A 21158-nucleotide genomic window follows, 5' to 3' on the forward strand; every position below is an offset into this window, starting at 1 on the left:
TACTAAAATTTAATATATCGTGACTTTTATCTAGGGATGTAAACGAACCAAATCGTTTGTGAGCTATTCGAAGTTTGATTCGATAAAAGTTCGTTTGAGCTCGTTTAATGAGGCTCGTTAAGATAAACAAACCAAACTCAAGCTTTACAGTATTCGGCTCGTTAGCTCGTGAACATGTTCGTTTGTAAGTTCATGAGTAATCTTTTAGATGAAAAAATAATAGTTTTGATATTTGATTTATTGATTTTGCATATTATTTATGAAATATATAGAAAAATCTATTAAATTTATTTATTATAATAAATTTACAAATTTTAATAAGAATAATATATTTTTCTTTAAGTATATAATTTACTTTTTAATTAATTTAATGAAAATTTAAATGTATAATTCATATTTATTAAGCTTGTTAGGCTCGACAAAGGCTTGAATAAGCTCGTGAGCCATGCATATATTCGTTAAATAAAGCTCGAGATCGGCTCGATTATAAACGAACCAAGCTCAAACATTCAAGAGTTCGGCTCGACTCGATTACATCCCTACTTTTATCTCAACACGTAATGATGTTAAGTTCCCTCTACATTTTTTCTTTGTCACAAAAATTAGTCCCTGAGAAATTTTTGTTAGAGACCATCACACAAACTAATTTTTGTAAGATAAATTTTCGACTTGATTCAACCCAACTCATAAAATAGTATCATTTTTTTATGCAGAAAAAATTTATTTTTCATAGTAAAAATGTATCAGGTTGACTCGTTTTATGGATATACACTCGTATAATCATATCATAAAAGACTTCTTCCTTTTAAAAAAGCTATATCATTTTAATCAATTCACCATATTTATTAAATACAAAAAATTGTTTTCTGTTCATATATGTTTGTTGTTTTATAATTTTATTTTGTCAAATTTCAATCTTTTTATCATATATTTTTTAATTTTGGACAAATTTAGTATTTTTAAAGTACTAATGTGACATTTATACCTTAACTTCATGTCGGAACCAAGTAGGCACATTATATGTGTCAAATCAGCCCACATCGCGAAAATTCTAGAATTACACACATAAAACAAAGATAGCGAACCAAGATTTTGACGAAATAGATAACCAAAATCGTTAAATAAAAATATATAAAATTGATATATCGTGTTTTACCTGTTAAATAATATACAAAACTAAACGGAAGTATGTCCAAATACCTGGATCCAACTTCTCGAGTGAATAGAAGACAACTAAAGAGCATATTCCATGATACCAACAATTCATTTATTTTGATAATTGATTTGACATTCAATTTAATTATATGTAAATATTTAAAGGATTATCAAATATGATTAAACCGCAATTAAATCATATAGTCCTTTTCCATCTTGATCTTGGAATCATAAGATTGGAGAACAAATCAAATAAGAATTCGTAATATGACCGGTTCAAAGCTGCACGTGCAAATGAGACAAAAGCAAGAAAAACATTCTTGTAAAAAATAAGGAACGTATGTATAATTTTATATGAAATTATATACAAAATATTTATATAAAAAAATCATCGTGACATGCACGCAACACGTATAGAAAAGACTAATTGAAATAACAAAAGAATAAAACTTAGTTTATAATCTCTTCTTGTTCAACTTAACTATATAGTTTATTTTTGAAATTATGTAACTAATGCAACCCTTAGGACATTAATACTATATAGACAAAAATTTGTATGAGATGGTTTTATATGTCGTATTTTGTGAGACGGATCTTTTATTTGGGCCATCTATGAAAAAGTATTATTTTTTATGCTAAGAGTATTAATTTTTATTTTAAATATCAGTAGGAGTAATCCGTCTCACGGATAAAAATTCATAAAATCATCTAAGAAGAGATATACTGTAACGTATAAACCTTGCTATAAGTACTGCAACATTATCATTTCATTTCACAAACATGGAAATTAAAAGAAAACTCACCATAATTATACTCATCGAAATTTTCCTCCTCCAACTACCCTATTTTTCTTGCCCGACATTTTGTCAACCTACGGAGAATTCCATCCAAGATTTGGAGGGCAACGAGCTCCAAAAGCATACGAAGTACCACATATTCTCCGGCGCCGGCGGCGGGCTCTCCCTCTCCGCCAGGGACAGCCGCTACCCCTGCCCACACAACGTCATGCAAGAGACCAACAACAGCTCCGTCGGGCTCTCTGTGGAAATTTTCCCTGCTGACCAGAAGCAAGCAATAAAGTTGTCCGCCGACGTAAACATAGCGTTCCTCGCAGCCACAGTTTGTGTGCAGTCTACGGTGTGGCGAGTGGGAAGCTTGGACCCGTTTACAGGGCGGCGATATGTGAGGAGCAACGGGGAGCTGGGTCGGCCTGGGGCGGAGAACTGGTTTAAGATAGAGAGGAACGTCGGGAGTGGAGAGGGTTACTACAAGATTGTGTACTGTCCTAGGGTGGTCGATATATGTGAGGATGTGGGAGTGTTTGCGGAGAAAAGTAGGAGGTGGCTTGGTTTGGGTGGCGACCCACTATTGATTGCTTTCAAGAAAGTGGATCCCGCATACCACGAGTTAACAACGTATATCAGAAATTAAGCCAAGATTCGAAAGCTAGATGATACAAATATTTTGTTATCTGTATCTTTTGAAAAATAAAATAAAACTCTTGGATAAAACCGTGAATTACTAATATTTTCCGTTTCATACATCTTGCACCATCTGCATCTTAATTAACTTCTCAAGTAACTCATATCTGGTATAAAAAGACATCTAAATTCGAAATTTAAAATCTTGCGTCGGAAAAGAAGTTATAATTTGATATTAATGTACACGGATTCCGATAGTTTAAATTCAAATAGTTACAGTTGAAATTCAAATGTTGAATGTTTACTATAAATGAGCCCAAAATGTACAACAAATCTCACCATCAGCATTCACTTGTAGCAATATAATAATATATATTAAAACGCCTTTTATTACCAAGTTGACCCCTCTATCCTCTGCCATTCATGTCCGATACTCTTTCTTAGTATGCAACACTGAATACAACAACAGATAAAAACACCAACTTCCGCCACAAAAATAATCCCAAAAAGAATATGGCAAAAGGAAGTTTTCTTTTGTTTCTTCAACTTGTTATCTTCTCCTTTTTCACATCAGCATCATCGCTTTCCATGAGCAAATCTGATTTCGCTGCATTGCGTGAAATCAGGAACAGCCTAACCGAAATTCCTTCCGCAGCCGCCACACGGTTCTTCTCCAGTTGGGACTTTTCCGCCGCCGACCCTTGCACCTCATTCGCCGGAGTCACTTGTTTCTCCTCTAGAGTTACGATTCTTTCTCTTGGCACCGGCCTCTCTGAATCACCTGGGCTAGCAGGAACGCTTTCCCCCGCCATTGCCAAGCTCACCGAGCTTAATCAATTGATTCTCTTCTCCGGCATTGTCACGGGACCCATCCCTTTTCGTCTTGGTTCCCTCCACAACCTTAGAGTCATCTCTCTTACTCGCAACCGCTTAACTGAAGATATCCCAGCCGCCATTTTCAACCTGCCGAATCTTCACACCCTAGATCTCAGCCACAACCAGCTCTCAGGCCGTATCCCGCCCGCCGTGCCTGGTTTGAATCAATTAAAGGTCCTGATTTTATCCAACAATAAACTTCTCGGAAACCTGCCCTCCAGCTTCTGTGATCAGCTCCTTCACCTGGATCTCAGCAACAACTACTTAACCGGGACGTTGCCGGAGCAAATTCCGTCGGGTCTCCGCTACCTGTCGTTGTCGAATAACCACATATGGGGCCCGATTGACGGCCTGGAATCGCTCTCCGAGTTAGCATACTTGGATTTGAGCATGAACCGATTCAGTGGGGCCATCCCAACTTACCTGTTTCGACCTTGTATCACATCAATGCTCCTTCAACGGAACAATTTGTCAGGCGGGGTCCCACAATCTCCGCCGTGGAGTTATGGGGCAGGGTCCACTGTGGACCTGAGTCACAATTTCTTGACAGGTGAAATAACTCCGGCTTTAATTGGAGTCGAGACCCTTTTCCTGAACAATAATCGGTTAAACGGGCAAGTTCCCGAGGAATACGTGCAGAGCGTAAAGGCTGGCACCATGAAAACACTATATCTGCAGCATAATTACATAACGGGATTCCCGATAGAGGAGGGCTACGTCCTGCCGGAAACAACCGCAGTCTGCATATCTTACAACTGCATGGCGGCGCCGCCATTGGGGATGGCAGCGTGCCCGGCCAGCGCCGGGTACCAGCGATCCAGGCCTGCTTACCAATGTGCAGCCTCTCATAATCGGACCTCCTCTTCTTTGGATTGATCGATACCTTAATTTGCAAACAAAAACTCATACAATCCTTTTTTTTAATTATTATTTTCCAATTTTTTTAGCATTTCCTTATTTTGTTGCTGTCGTAGTGAATCAAATTAAGGTTCGACGAGTTGCCTCGAATAGGGTATATAGGAAAATGTATTATGTATTGTAATGTTCATTTTGGTTGAGTCAACTCTTCGAATAATAATATATAATAGCATTATTATCAATAACATATGTTTTTTTTCGTATTTATTATATTTTTCGTCACCTTATTATATATCAAATTTAAAAAAAACATCAAAATAAAAGGTTGGTGTAAAAGCTAGATGGGGATAAGATTTAGAATGATATAAAGGTGCACGCGACGAGATGCACATGCGTGTTGGCGCCGGTACTCTAATTGTTTTCACAAATATATGTATGTGTCTATTTTTTTTATGCGAGGTCCATAGCCTACAGGACGTGACAGAAATTTACAGCACTCTAGCTAACACAAGGAAATCGATCATGCTTAGCAATATGAATCATGCTATCCAAGTGAATCGGGTATAAGATATGTGGGCGATTCATCGGATAGTGAAGATAATTTTGTGTTTAGAAAATTTGAGTAAGGATAATGACTTCAATTAAGACCTGCAAACAAGGAAAGAACTCGTGAATGGGCGCCGGAGGGGTATCCGGCGTGGCCACTCCGATGCTTAAGGCAGCAGGTAAAGATGAAGAACACCAGCGATATATGTGAGAATATATGTGAGTGCTCGAGAGCTCTAAATTTCAGAATCTGTAAATAAGAAATGTACCTGCTATTTATAGGAGGAAATCTCATCATTACCTTGTTTTCAGTGACCACCTGCTAAGTATGGTAAGTCGGTTGTCCATACTTTCTGATGACTTTTCTCACACGCCAAACCCATGTTGTTCTGACAGATAAGGTAGCTCATATCAATACACTCGAGTGTGGTGCGCTTCTCGAGGTAGTCCGGGTAGAAAGTACCCGGGAGCTTGCATGATAGCCCGGGCTCTTAATTGCCCGGGAAGAGACTAAATACCCGGCTGATGAGGCGAGTATTTAGTTTGATTCCTAATAAACTCTCGATTTTTCTTTTTTGTAGGATTTGAGTATCTATGGAAAGATATCAAGTAGGGATGGAAACTTTCCCCGCGAGTTTGGGGTCCCGCGGGGAAAGCCCGAAACGGGGATGGGGATCCCCGATTTTTTTGGGTTTGGGTTCGGGTTCAGGGATTTTTCGGGACAGGTATGAGATTACTATTCCCATCACCGAAATCCCCGAACCTGCCCCGAAAATAATATAAATAATAAAATAATAGTATTATTAATATTAATAATATAATAATAATATTATTTTTTAAAATATTAATAATCTTATTATTATTAATATTGATATTAAAATATTAATATTATCTATAATAATAATAGATAATAATAAGTTTTTGTTTGAGAAAATCTTTGAATTCGTCATCTTCTTGTCATATTATTATTTTTGAAATGGGGATGGGGACGGGGATGAGAAGTTAATCCCCGAAATTTCGGGTTTGGGGATTCCCCGAACCCGAAAAAGCGGGGATTGAGACGGGTATGGGGGTGGGGATGGAATTCGGGGATGAGGATGGGGATGACAAACCCGCTCCCGCCCCAACCCATTGCCATCCCTAATATCAAGGAGGAGAAAAAAGATCTATATAGAGGGTATACTTAGAGAAAAGATTGACGGAGTTTTTCCTGATAAAAATCACTATGCAGCTGCAGGAGAAATCGGCTGTACTTTCTCAAGTTCAGTATTGGAGATTCTCGTGTGAAGGCTTTGTGTGATTGATTCACATACTTTCCGTGTTGCTGATTGGTAACAGTGACGGCGGAGGAAATAGAGGCAGCGATAAGGCGGCTGATGGCAGAGGATGGCGGCGGCGGAGTGAGGCAGAAGGTGAAGGAGATGCAGAAGAGGAGCAGGATGGCTTTGATGGAAGGTGGATCATCTTATATGTCTATTGATCTTTTTATCAACGATGTAATTGGAAATATTTCTGACTCTTAAATTAAATATATTATTAGCATAATCTATTTTATTAAATTTATTATACATTTTTTAAACTCTAATATAATATAATTTAAATTATTTTATGCTAACAAGAGGAACAAAACAAACTCTAAAACAAATGGGAAAAAATGCGAACCAAAATATATTTGATAATAATTTTAGTTAACTGAAAGAAAAAATTTTAATGAATTTATATATATATATATATATATATATATATGTATATATATATATATATATAATTAAAAAAAAAACTAAACTATACGTAAAATAAAAGGACATAAAATTTGTCGTTAATTTTTTAAATTCGTTAATAATTTTTATGTTTCAAACTTTTAATTCAACAAGCTGAGACTAAAATGTGAAATATAATAAAAAAAAATAGAAAATTAAAATTAAGATCTTTTATTATTTTGTAGTATTTCTACAAAATATATAATATACCGTCTAGTGATTAAATTCATTTGTTATAAATTAAAGTTATTGTTTTATATTGATATACATTCAATATTAAAAATTAATTAATGTAAGCTCTTTTTTAAATAAATATTTTTTACACAAATGTTTAAACAATAAACTTAATAAATAACATTTTATTTTTTAAGATATTAAGATGGTTAGTCTTCTTTTTTATTTATATTGGATATACATTCAATATTAAAAATGCGACTATTATTGTTTCAGAGTTGCATCCAACCTTCCTTACCCAACAGAACATCCTTTGTTTGCCTATCTTAGTTCGCGTAGACTTTCACCTCCTTTTTCTTCCCTTGTCAACAATATATCCTCCGTCCTTAAACTAGAACACTATTCTCAAGTTGTTGCTTTTCCTCCGTGCAGACAAGCAATGGCTGATGAAATCAATCCCTTAGAAGCCAACAACACTTGGTCAATTATCTTTTTACCCCTCTTCCCCGCAAATCTGTTATTGGCTGTCGTTGGGTATATAAAGCCAAGTTATCTGCCAATGATTCCCTATAGCGATACAAGGCGCATTTAGTTGCTAAAGGGTTTGAGTATCTATGGAAAGATATCAAGTAGGGATGGAAACTTTCCCCGCGAGTTTGGGGTCCCGCGGGGAAAGCCTGAAACGGGGATGGGGATCCCTGATTTTTTTGGGTTTGGGTTCGGGTTCAGGGATTTTTCGGGACAGGTATGAGATTACTATCCCCATCCCCGAAATCCTCGAACCTGCCCCGAAAATAATATAAATAATAAAATAATAGTATTATTAATATTAATAATATAATAATAATATTAATTTTTAAAATATTAATAATATTATTATTATTAATATTGATATTAAAATATTAATATTATCTATAATAATAATAGATAATAATAAGTTTTTGTTTGAGAAAATCTCTGAATTCGTCATCTTCTTGTCATATTATTATTTTTGAAATGGGGATGGGACGGGGATGAGAAGTTAATCCCCGAAGTTTCGGGTTTGGGGATTCCCCGAACACGAAAAAGCGGGGATTGAGGCGGGTATGGGGGTGGGGATGGAATTCGGGGATGAGGATGGGGATGACAAACCCGCTCCCGCCCCGGCCCATTGCCATCCCTAATATCAAGGAGGAGAAAAAAGATCTATATAGAGGGTATACTTAGAGAGAAGATTGACGGAGTTTTTCCTGATAAAAATCACTATGCAGCTGCAGGAGAAATCGGCTGTACTTTCTCAAGTTCAGTATTGGAGATTCTCGTGTGAAGGCTTTGTGTGATTGATTCACATACTTTCCGTGTTGCTGATTGGTGTTGCCAACACTCGAAGAACAATACTGACGCAGAGTGTTGATCGAAGAGTAGTTTTGGATTAGTTTTAAGCAATACGTGTTTTTTGTTTATTCGTCTAGATTTGATTTGTGTTGCTGATGCGTATTTTAGTTTTTTGGAGTGTCAAAGAATTTAGTTTTATTATTTACACTAGTATTATTTTGTATAGAGACTTGTTACCCTGCGCTGGGCGCCTGTACAGCTGGCGCCCAGCTGTGTTTTCTTTCTAATTTTTTTTTAAAAAAAAACATTTTTTTTTTGGTTTTTAGATTTCTAGATTTACTACCTTCTAGATTTCTAGATTTCTTCAATTTCTGATTTTTTGTGCTTGAATGAAAAAAAAAAAATTCTTCTTTCGAATATTGGTCACGAAAAATGTGGATTTTGAAGCCTATGATATATATGGTGTGATATTCGATTTAAGGTGCAATTTGTGCGTGAAATCACAAGAAATTCGAAAGAAGAAAATTTTTAAAAATTCGTCGTTGGAGAAATTTTTTAGAAATTCGAAAGAAAAATACTTTTTAAAAAATCATTTTTTTTTTGTTTCTAGATTTCTAGATTTATTACCAGATTTACTCCCAGTTTCTATATTTCTAGATTTCTTCGATTTCGGATTTTTTGTGCGTGAATGGCAAAAAAAAAATTTCCTTCTTTCAAATATTGGTCACGAAAAATGTGGATTTTGAAGCCTATGATATATATGTTAATTAAATAAAAAAATATTTTTTAAAAAAAAAATTGAAAAGAAAACACAGCTAGGCGCCAGCTGTACAGGCGCCCAGCATACCATGCACCCCTTAACAAGTCTCATTTTGTATAAACGATTTATTTATTTTTCAAGTGAACTTTTTGCCATTAGGCATCGCAAAAGTATTCGTACTTGTGCATAATTTAAATCTGGTGTTTATTTATTAAACTTATATGTGTGTGGTAATAATTTATTTCCGCTGCATGTTGTGGTGTGGAGTGCCGGTGGCGACGTTTCCGTTGTATGCAGAGCAGCAGCTGAATGCTTTCGAATTGGTCAAGGAATTGGGGCTGGCGGTGGAGATCAGAATAGACTATCATAAAATATTTATCGCAGAAGAAGGTGATGAAAAGGAAATAGTGACGGGGGAGGAAATAGAGGCAGCGATAAGGCGGCTGATGGCTGAGGATGGCGGTGGCGGAGTGAGACAGAAGGTGAAGGAGATGCAGAAGAGAAGCAGGATTGCTTTGATGGAAGGTGGATCATCTTATATGTCTATTGATCTTTTTATCAACGATGTAATTGGGAATATCTCTGACTCTTAAGGGTATGTTTGGTAGTCATGATAAGAAAATTATTATTAAATAATCCATTATCTCATGTTTGGTTCATTTTTTATTTAGCATGGAGGCCCTTGATTATAATTGAAAGTCATCACTATTTATGTTATTTGTGTGATTAAGTATCCCTCTTCAAATGTGTGATAATGTATAGTTCTTAAATAGTGATAATGATAAATTAATATAATATTTAAATTTTAATTATATTTTTTTATAAATTAATTTTACATATTTTTATTATTTTCAATTATTTTAAAGAAAATAAATTGTAATGCAAATATATCTTAAATTAAATTTTTATTCTTGTTAATTACTTTTTTTATGAAAATAAATATTTATTAAATTTTAATTTATTTATTTTAATGATTATCGTAATATTTTCAAATATATTTCTTACAAATATATTTAAATTAATTTTAATAAATTTAAATTACAATTATAAATATTTAATTATCTATCAAATTATTTTAAGAATATTTATAAATATTTTAAAAAACAATAATATTGTAATTATTATTAAGTTTTATTTAATATTAACATTCAAAATATTATTGCTATTTAATTATTAAAGTAAATGCATATTTACAAATTTATTTCTAATAAATATATTTAAATTAATCTTAATAAATGTAAATTATAATTATAAATATTTAATTATCTATCCAATTATTTTAAGAATATATATTTAATTAACACTTAGGCATTTTGGTCATTGCAATAAAATTTACAAAATTAATCTATTATTTTAAAATCATACCAAACACCATATTATTTATACCACCATACTATTAATCCATATATCTCATTTTTTAATCACTCTAATTATTAATCATTTATTTATCCCATCACACCTACCAAACGGTGCCTAAATATATTATTAGTATCGTCTATTTTATTAAATTTACCCTAATATAATATAATTTTAATTAATTTATGCTAGCAAGAGAAACAAAACAAACTTTAAAGAGCAGGTCTCTTATGAGACAGTTTTACGAATTTTTATATGTGAGACATGTCAATCCTAAAACGAATGGGGAAAAATGTGAGCCAAAATATATTTGATAATAATTTAGGATAATAATGAAACAAATATAAAGATAATTTTAGTTAACGGAATGAAAAAATTATAGGAAACAAGGGACTTAATTTCTTATTTTTTTTATCAAAAAAAACTAATTTTAGAATTTTATTTTTGAGTAGGTCTTTTGTGAGACGGTCTCACGAATCTTTATCTGTGAGACGGGTCAACCCTACCGATCTCTTATTTGAGTCATCAATGAAAAATTATTATTTTTTATGCTACGAGTATTACTTTTTATTGTGAATATCGGTAGAGTTGACCCGTCTCGATAAAGATTCGTGAGACCATCTCACAATAGACTTATTCTCAAACAAAATCAACATTGGGATGAAAGCTTTGGCTCCAACTACGACGGGAGAGAGTTACGCAGAACTGGTGTAAGATCATTTCCCAGTTGTTAGCTAAAACTAAAACCCAAACAAATTTTGTTTTGGTAAAAAAAGAGAAGTTATTTTATTATTAATATTTGACAAATCGAAAAATAATAGGGGTGTGTGGATGGAAAGGTGGGGAAATGGGAAACAGTGACGGCGGAGGAAATAGAGGCAGCGATAAGGCGGCTGATGGCAGAGGATGGCGGCGGCGGAGTGAGGCAGAAGGTGAAGGAGATGCAGAAGATAAGCAGGATGGCTTTGATGGAAGGTGGTTCATCTCTTATATGGCTATTGATCTTTTTATCAACGATGTAATTGGGAATATTTCTGACTCTTAAATTAAATATATTATTAGCATAATCTATTTTATTAAATTTATTATACATTTTTAAACTCTAATATAATATACTTTAAATTATTTTATGCTAACAAGAGGAACAAAACAAACTCTAAAACAAATGGGAAAAAATGCGAACCAAAATATATTTGATAATAATTTTAGTTAACTGAAAGAAAAAAATATAATTATAGAAAACAAGTGACTTAATTTCTTACTTCTTTTTTTAAAAAAAATTTAAATTTTATTTTTTTATATACATAGTTGTTATATTTTTTAAAAAATTCAAACATATTCGGATTTTTAAATATGTTTTAATTAAAAAAAACTGATTACTTGGTAACTTATCAATAATTTAGGGAGAAACTTATAATTTTAATTTTGTCCGTTTATCTATATTTTGTTTTAAACGTGTAATTTGTTAAAATATAGTTTTCATTAAGTAATTTAGATGTTTTTTGTATTTTTTTCCTGAAACCATTAAATTCGTCGGATATATTTTTTTTTTTGACATTGTTATTCTTCTATTTGGTTCACGGGATAAAAAAAACATATATTACACACATTAAAATATACATTAACCAAAAAAAATAAGAGAAACGATAAACTATTTTCTTCTCATTTTTTAAGTATTCAGGGTCGTTTTGCCTCCTTTTTATTGAATGAATTTTAATATGAATAATATAAGTTTTATCCTTGTCCTCGTCACATTTGGCACGTACGAAAGAATAAATATCGGATAAATCATATGCGATGAATTTAGTGGTTTGAGGCAAAAAATGACTTAAACCAACAATAAAATTCAAAGTCATTATACGAAAAATAAACTTTAATAATGTTACGAGATTAAAACTCAAAATATATCAACTTCCAAACTAATATTGCAATTTTATCATTTTAGGACTCAGTTCGAAACAATAGTAAGTTTTTAATGAATTTATATATATATATATATATATATATATATATATATATAAATATAATTAAAAAAAACTAAACTATACGTAAAATAAAAGGACATAAAATTTGTAGTTAATTTTTTAAATTCGTTAATAATTTTTATGTTTCAAACTTTTAATTCAACAAGCTGAGACTAAAATGTGAAATATAATAAAAAAAATAGAAAATTAAAATTAAGATCTTTTATTATTTTGTAGTATTTCTACAAAATATATAGTATACCGTCTAGTGATTAAATTCATTTGTTATAAATTAAAGTTATTGTTTTATATTGATATACATTCAATATTAAAAATTAATTAATGTAAGCTCTTTTTTAAATAAATATTTTTTACACAAATGTTTAAACAATAAACTTAATAAATAACATTTTATTTTTTAAGATATTAAGATGGTTAGTCTTCTTTTTTATTTATATTGGATATACATTCAATATTAAAAATGCGACTATTATTGTTTCAGAGTTGCATCCAACCTTCCTTACCCAACAGAACATCCTTTGTCTGCCTATCTTAGTTCGCGTAGACTTTCACCTCCTTTTTCTTCCCTTGTCAACAATATATCCTCCGTCCTTAAACTAGAACACTATTCTCAAGTTGTTGCTTTTCCTCCGTGCAGACAAGCAATGGCTGATGAAATCAATCCCTTAGAAGCCAACAACACTTGGTCAATTATCTTTTTACCCCTCTTCCCCGCAAATCTGTTATTGGCTGTCGTTGGGTATATAAAGCCAAGTTCTCTGCCAATGATTCCCTATAGCGATCCAAGGCGCATTTAGTTGCTAAAGGGTACACGCAACAGGAAAACATTGACTACCTTGAAACATTTTCTCTAGTGGCCAAACTTGTGACTGTTAAAGTTTTGTTAGCTTTGGCGTCTGCCCGAGGTTGGTTTTTAATCCAACTTGACGTTAATAATGCTTTTTTTCACGGTGATCTCTCGGAAGAAGTATACATGTCTCTGCCCCAAGGGTATTGTAGAGAGGGAGAGATTCTACCATGAAGTGCTATGTGTAAACTCCAGATATTGTAATATGGCTTGAAACAAGCATCACATCAATGGTTTGCTAAATTTTCTGCTGCACTATTAGACATCGGCTTCTTACAATCTCATGCCGCTAATTCATTATTTCTTAGGACAAGAGGAAGTGTCTTTGTTGTTCTATTAGTTTACGTTGATGATATTGTTGTTGCCACCAACTGTGAGAAAGAAGCAAATGAATTGAAGATATATATTGACAGCAAGTTTCGGCTGAAAGATTTGGGAGAGTTGAAATATTTTTTGTATAATCGTGATAATATTTTGTAATTTAATGGTACTAGGATTTTCGCAATCTTCGAGTATCTATATCATTATAAAATGTAAGATTTGCGAGATTATCTATAGTTAGTGGATAATTATATCGTGTACAATATTTTTGGAGCTCGAAATTTAAGATAATATTGTGTATATATTTTGAATTTGGGATAAATAATAAATCATGATCTAAAAATTAAATAATAAATTTTTGGATATAAGCAGATAAGTTTTGGGATATATAAATACAAGTTATTGGTATAAGATAAGAGATAATTAATATAGATATTTGGATAAGAATGATGAGATAGATAATAGATAATAATCTATACTAGATTCAAGATTTAATTCAAAGTTTGAACGAGGAGATTACACATGATCTGGATCACAATCACCACTTATAAATAAGAGAAGCTCTCTTTCAAAATTTACACATCAAATTTCGAGTTTTGCTCTCTTATTTTCGAAATTCATATCCAAAATTCTGCACAAGTCATCAAAATTCTGTCCAAGTTCAGAAATTCGTTTCTATCGCTCGGGTAGTCGGAATCCGATCTCCACCGTTCCGAATGTGCTTCCATATGTTTCGAATAACATATCCAAATTTCGGCCAAATCCGACGGTTAGTTTTTCATTTATAGTATTCGCAAGAAAACTGCTCCGATTCTAGGCGGGAAACAGTGTACTTACGGTTTTTTATCCATAAACAGGTTAAAACGATTTCCAAACCCGATCTCCACCGTTCATAATTTATTTGACGTACTTTGGAACGTACTGTGAAATTTGGAGCCTGATCCAACAGTTCCATAAGGTGCAATGAATTTTTAAAGACGGCTGATTTTCCGGGTGATGTACTGCTGTGATTTCGCTGTAACGACCATGGGCTATCCCGATCTTGGGCTCCCTCAGGGGCCTTGTCCCATCTTGGGTTTCCACTGGTGTGGAGAGTCCTATGAGTAATGACGCATGTGGAAAGCTCGTGAGGGAAAAGGCCCCAGTGGGAACCCAAGATGGGACAAGGCCCCCGAGGGAGCTCAAGATCGGGATAGCCCATGGTCGTTACATTCGCAGTGTCAGTTGCATGATTTTTCTTTGATTTTTGAATTCTTCATGTTTTCTTCCAGGTATAAGGTAAGTGAGATTGTTTTAAAGATTAAATTTTGTTATGCATGTATCTTCGTTTTTATGAAAATACGGTCGAGTACTCCTTCTTCTTCTACTTCATTCTTGTGTTGGTTGTCATGTGGTTTTGGGCACTGTGAGGATTCGACTGTATATGGAAGGGAATCCCAACCATAATATGACCCTCATACTGTGGGGATATAACCGATTTGGCCTCGTCCCCTTATATGAGTAAAAATTAGGGACTGATATCAGTAAACCATAGAAAGTTGAGGAATCTCAGTGTCTGGTAAATGTTATGCATGTGATATGAATGATGTTATGCAAGCCATGTGATTTAAAAAACTTTTGCATGTTGTTATATTGTGTTCGAACGGCCCCCACTTGCTGAGTATTTTCCAAAATACTCACCCCTTACTCTACGGGTGTCAAAATGCGACACGACCCGTCAACCCGACACGACCCAACACGAAAAAAATCAGGTTCGGGTTGGTGTTTTTCGGGTTCGGGTCTGGTTTGGATTGGGTGGGTTCGGGTTAGTGCCAGGCTAGACGGGTTTCGGGTTGGGTCGCGGGTTGACCCGAAAACTTTTTTTTTAAATATTACCTATATTTTTATATGTTGTACGTTTGAACAAAATTTATTGTATATTTATATGATAAATTTTCATAATTTAATATTTAGTTTGTATTTTTTTTTTATTTTTTTAACAATTGTTTATTTGATTTAGTAAATATACTTTAATTTTTTACAATTAAACTTTCAAATTTAAATTGAAAATTTTGTTATTATGTGTTTAAATTAAAATATTATTTTTTTATTTTTTCGAATTTTTTTCAATAATTTATTTTAAAAAAATAAATAAAATTCGGGTTATGCGGGTCAGGTGGGTTGAGTCAGGTTAGACGGGTTCGTGTTCGGGTTTAATTAAGAATATTTTATTGTGAGTTTTAATTCAAGTTATAAACGCTTACGCAGATTTTTATCGTTTTTAGAGTTACTATTGCAAAGACGATTCCATTTTCATGGTATTTATGATATAAACTGGTTTTGGTTTAAACTGTACTACGATGCTTGTTATTTAGCAATTATGTGATTGTTGAATAACGTCGGCGTCGACTAACTCCGGTCTCGGGGCGTGACATTTTGGGCATAGAAGTGACTAGTTCGCAATGCGGCATCTCCATTTGCCAACGGAAATATACTATGAAATTACTCACAGAATTCGGTCTCCTTGGATGTAAACCGAGATCCACACCATGGATGCAAACACCAAACTTTCTCTTGACGACGAGGACTTCATTTCTGATCTCCTTGCATATATAAGACTTATTGGTTGCTTGATATATCTCACAATTACTCGTCCTGACTTGATTTATGTTGTAAATAAACTGAGTCAGTATGTTTCTAAACCACACTCATCTCATATGGAAGCAGCGTTGAATGTTTTGAGGTGTATAAAAGGGACAATTGGACAGGGCCTGCTCTAGAAGAATGCATCTGATCTGAAACTCAAGTTTTTTTCGGATGCCAATTGGGGCTCATACTTGGACACACGAAGGTAAGTCAAAGGCTTTTGTGTGTTCCTTGTTGAGTCTATGAAATCTTGGCGATCAAAAAAGCATCAAACAGTCTCGAGATCCTCTGCAAAAGCGGAATACAGGGCTATGGCAGCAGCGACTTGTGAGGTTATGTGGATCAGAACGTTACTTAAAGATCTAGCAGTTGAAAATAATGAGTCATCGGTGTTGTTTTGTGACAGCCAAGCTGCTATACATATTGGGTCCAATCCAGTTTTTCACGAGCGGACTAAGCACATTGACATTGATGGTCACATTGTACTAGGGGTGGGCATTTATTTTCGGGTATCGGGTACCCGATCCGACACGATCGGGTAAAACGCGATCGGTCGGGTATTTTTTGAAAAAAAGGGTTCGTCGGGTACCCGAAAATAATTTTCGAATTCGGATTCGGGTATTTTGGGTACCCGAATTTTTTTAGAAAAATTTATGGGTCTATCCGTCTATTTATTTAAAAAATACATGTATTTTTTGTGGCTAGTCATAACCCGATATAATGACAAATGACTAATCATAAAATGTTATAATGATATGATATTTTGTGAAATGTAAAAAATACATCTGTTTTTTTAATTTACTAGTCATAATATGATATAATGACTAGCCATAACTCGATATAATGACGTGATTTTTTGTGAAATGTGAAAAATATATATATTTTTTCAAAATAAAAAAAAATTAAGTTTTTTTTTTTCGGGTACCCAAAATACCCGATCATTTAGGATACCCAAACACGAAAACATGACCCGCGCCCACCCCTACATTGTACGCAAACAAGTAGTAGTAATACTTATATAGTAGTAATAACATTCACTCACATCTTCATCTTCAGGGGAGTGTTAGAAGTAGTAGTACTTATGTGTAGCTACGATCAGAATAGAGTCAATACATTGTACAGTATAAATAGCAAGAGTTGGTTAGTCAATAGCAATCAAATCACTCTTGTACAGTTCTTCATCTTTTCTCGCAGCTTGAGCTCTGCGCTTTCCATCAATGAATTTGTTCTCCTAGTATCTCTGGATCACCAAATCGAGCATTTGAAGCCGGAGTAGTAGCGGATATGGCAAACTTTTCGAAAGAAGCAATTATTTGGGCACTAGTATTTGGTACTGTTCATTCTGCAAGACACCAAACAACTTCTCTGTCTCAACGTAAATTGAAAAAAATAATAATAATAATCGATGGAAGTTGATAAAAAAATCCTTTCATATCCTCACTAGATGTGCTCTTCTTTTGCAGACAATTTGAAAATGATAATTTATTCATCTCGGCCCGATCAACGATGTATTCCAGATCAGACTTGTACAAAGCTCATAAATCTTGAAAGCAATTTTCCTACGGTTTCGTCCGACCAATCAAAATCTGATGCATGTGGGGTTAATATTATATAATCATGATGGATGGGGGATTAAAGGCAAGGTGTTCGAACTTTTAATATATGATCAGTGAATTATACAATAGTACTAGTGGAGCAATTGAATTTCAGGGAAAAAAAAAAAGCAGTATATTGCTTGTGTTTCGATTTTTGAATGTTGCAACAAGCAGAATATATTTGAGTATCAGATTTGATATGTTGGTCACTCATCGTGTCTATCGCTGAGATGACTCGTCTATTGGATATGATGAAACGTATAAAAATATACATTCAATATATGACTGTCACCTCAATGGTTAACAAAGATACATTAGATTGAAAACAAATCAAGAAAATATGTTCGATACATGGGCGTGTTGTTGTGAAATTGTACGAGTGGCAAAGCCATTTTAAAAAATATGTGTCATTATATCTTTACTTTTAGTTTTGGTATATTCTTATTGGATTAACCAACAAAATTTGGTGAAATGTTCATAATTTGGACCTTGCAATTTCAATGGGTACAAAGATTTATTCAACTCTGAGAAATGTTGGAGGAAAAATATAACATTTTCGATTGAATGACACATGTATATATACGTAGAAGGAGTTTTCGAAATTACAAAATATTACATTTGGACAAAAATACAAATAAAATAAAGTTATAATTATGAAGGTGAATTGACAACACTAATTTTTCGACGGATGCTTCCAAAATTTAAAAGGTGTGATGGAAAAGTACACAATGGACAGGACGACTACTCGTAAATGTAATATATATTTAAAAATCTATATTATTGATTTTAAAATGATTATTTAAGAGAAGTCCTTAATTCTCTCCGTCACACCTCTTTAAATTGATTTTTTTTTTTTTAAATTTTGATTGAGTGAAGTTGTTGTTAATAAAAAAAAATATATAATATATTTAAAAATATATATTATTTATTCTATCATATTTTTAAAAAATAAATAAATATTTTTCAAAAAAGCAAAAATATTGTAATTTATTAAATTAATAAATTTCGATTATAAATTTTTATTTTTCAATAATGCTAAAAAATATATTTTGAATTTCTAATTAATAATTCACATGATAGTAATAGAAATTTATGGACAATCAAATATAGCGAAATTCACTACGACACTTTTTAAAAAAGTTAGAAAACGTAATATTACATAAAAAAATATATTTTATATAATATGATAGAGGATAGTGAGAATTAAATGCATGAAAGCAATACAAAAGTCAAAACTATAATCGAAATTAAAAGAAATGACATAATCAGTGTTGATACTTAAATGTAATTTATATTTTTTAAAAATATCAAATTCAAATTTGAATTTTAAAATAGAAATCGAAGAGATTTAGAATGTAATTACGAATTTATATTTGTTATCAAATATTTAATATAGTAGATGAATATATTAATATTAATAATAATTTTTTTATAAAAAAAACACTTTTCATATATAACTAAAACTATGTTGACAAATCTTAAATAGCATACAATTTGAATTCAATTGCTTTTCAATCAGACATATTATTTTTTAACTTTCAATATACTTGATAAATTTATTGAAGCATAATTTCGAAACCAAACAAGCCCTAGAATATTCGCTTTATCCTTTCCTTTTATATATTCATTCTTAGTACCACAAATTCAGAACACTCAGAAACACATCCTCCTCCGAAATTCAAATGCAGAAAATACAGCTAATATTCATCCCCTCACCAGGGCTGAGCCACCTCGTCTCCGCCGTAGAGATGGCCAAGATCCTCCTTGAAAGAGACCACCGGGTCTCCATCATCGTTCTCATCATGAAGCTTCCCAATGATCGTAACGTCGATAACTACATCACCGGAGTATCATCGTCACATTCGAATCCCACGTCCCGTTTGTGCTTCAAGAACCTCCCCAATCAAGGATTCGACCCCTCTTCTAAACCCGGCGGGATCTTCAATTTCATTGACGGCCAAAAGACTCATATAAGAGAAATCGTGAGTGGTTTGGTGAACGTTGAAACATCCGGAGAGGGCGCTCCTCGGTTGGCTGGATTGGTTCTGGACATGTTCTGCACAGATTTCATCGACGTTGCGGATGAATTCGGTCTGCCGTCTTACGTTTTTTACACCTCAGGTGCGTGCTGTTTGGGTGTTTTCTCTGAACTGGTTTCGCTTAAATTCGAGCAAGGTCAAGAACCCAGCAGTACATTAACTCCGCCAGGGAGTTATCCATCCCCTGTATTTCCATACCGGTTCCGAAGGAAGTGTTGCCTTATGTGTTATCAACCGATAATGCCATGGCCAATATTTTCCTCACTTGCTTCAATAAATTTAAAGAGGCTAAAGGAATATTGATCAATACATTTTACGAGCTTGAACCGTATGCTATTGAATCTCTATCAGACGGGAAGATCCCGAAAGTTTATCCCGTTGGACCGATTCTGAATTTGAGTAATCAAACGGACAGCCACGGAAGTAGCAGCCAATCTGCCAAAAACCATGATGAAGTCATGAAATGGCTTGATAATCAACCCGATTCATCTGTTGTGTTCTTGTGTTTTGGGAGCATGGGGAGTTTCGAGGAAACTCAGGTGAAGGAAATTGCGTTAGCGCTAGAGAGAAGCGAGCACCGTTTTCTATGGTCCATGAGGAAGCCGGGGCCAAAGGGAGCGTCGCAGTTCCCAACCGAGTACGAAGGTTTTCAAGAAGTGCTTCCGGAAGGGTTCTTGGAAAGAACTGAAGGAGTAGGGAAAGTGATCGGGTGGGCGCCGCAGGTGGCAGTGTTGTCCCATCCCGCGGTGGGGGGCTTCGTTTCCCACTGCGGATGGAGTTCAACTTTGGAGAGCTTGTGGTGTGGAGTGCCGGTGGCGACGTTTCCGTTGTACGCAGAGCAGCAGCTGAATGCTTTCGAATTGGTTAAGGAATTGGGGCTGGCGGTGGAGATCAGAATAGACTATCATAAAAAATTTAACGCAGAAGAAGGTGATGAGCAGGAAATAGTGACGGCGGAGGAAATAGAAGCAGCGATAAGGCGGCTGATGGCAGAGGATGGCGGCGGCGGAGTGAGGCAGAAGGTGAAGGAGATGCAGAAGAGGAGCAGGATGGCTTTGATGGAAGGTGGATCATCTTATATGTCTATTGATCTTTTTATCAACGATGTAATCGGGAATATTTCTGACTCTTAAATTAAATATATTATTAGCATAGTCTATTTTATTAAATTTATTATACATTTTAAAACCCTAATATAATATAATTTTAATTAATTTATGCTAGCAAGAGGAACAAAACAAATTTTAAAGAACAGGTTTTTTGAGACAGTTTCACGAATTTTTATTTATGAGATATATCAATCCTAAATCGAATGGGGAAAAATGTGAGCCAAAATATATTTGATAATAATTTAGGATAATAATGAAACAAGTATAAAGATAATTTTAGTTAACGGAATGAAAAAATTATAATTATAGGAAACAAGGGACTTAATTTCTTACTTTTTTATTAAAAAAAAACTAATTTTAGAATTTTATTTTTTTATACAGAGTTTTATTTTTATATGTTATATTTTTTTTAAAAAA

At 33.6% G+C, this 21158-nt stretch overlaps 2 protein-coding genes and 1 pseudogene across 2 annotated transcripts; all 3 read left to right on the plus strand.

Annotated features, from left to right (window-relative positions):
- The first annotated feature begins 1882 nt into the window (after window positions 1-1882).
- Window positions 1883-2694, plus strand: LOC142538044 (alpha-amylase/subtilisin inhibitor-like). The gene has a single exon (XM_075643486.1). The coding sequence runs from the start codon at window positions 1936-1938 to the stop codon at window positions 2584-2586; it is 651 nt and encodes a 216-aa protein (XP_075499601.1). The 5' UTR covers window positions 1883-1935; the 3' UTR covers window positions 2587-2694.
- Window positions 2695-2967: 273 nt separating this feature from the next.
- On the plus strand, window positions 2968-4513 carry LOC142538045 (uncharacterized). The gene has a single exon (XM_075643487.1). It carries the CDS (start codon window positions 3090-3092, stop codon window positions 4326-4328), a length of 1239 nt encoding a protein of 412 aa, XP_075499602.1. The 5' UTR covers window positions 2968-3089; the 3' UTR covers window positions 4329-4513.
- A 14671-nt stretch (window positions 4514-19184) lies between these two features.
- On the plus strand, window positions 19185-20801 carry LOC142536791 (anthocyanidin 3-O-glucosyltransferase 2-like; annotated as a pseudogene).
- The last annotated feature ends 357 nt before the right edge of the window (window positions 20802-21158 follow it).

This window comes from Primulina tabacum, chromosome 2 (assembly GCF_025594145.1).
Source record: "Primulina tabacum isolate GXHZ01 chromosome 2, ASM2559414v2, whole genome shotgun sequence".
NCBI classification, from domain to species: Eukaryota; Viridiplantae; Streptophyta; class Magnoliopsida; order Lamiales; family Gesneriaceae; genus Primulina; species Primulina tabacum.

Coding starts and splice junctions, on each gene's coding strand:
- LOC142538044 (XM_075643486.1), top strand. CDS start 1,936: ATGGAAATTAAAAGAAAACTCACCATAATTATACTCATCGAAATTTTC.
- LOC142538045 (XM_075643487.1), top strand. CDS start 3,090: ATGGCAAAAGGAAGTTTTCTTTTGTTTCTTCAACTTGTTATCTTCTCC.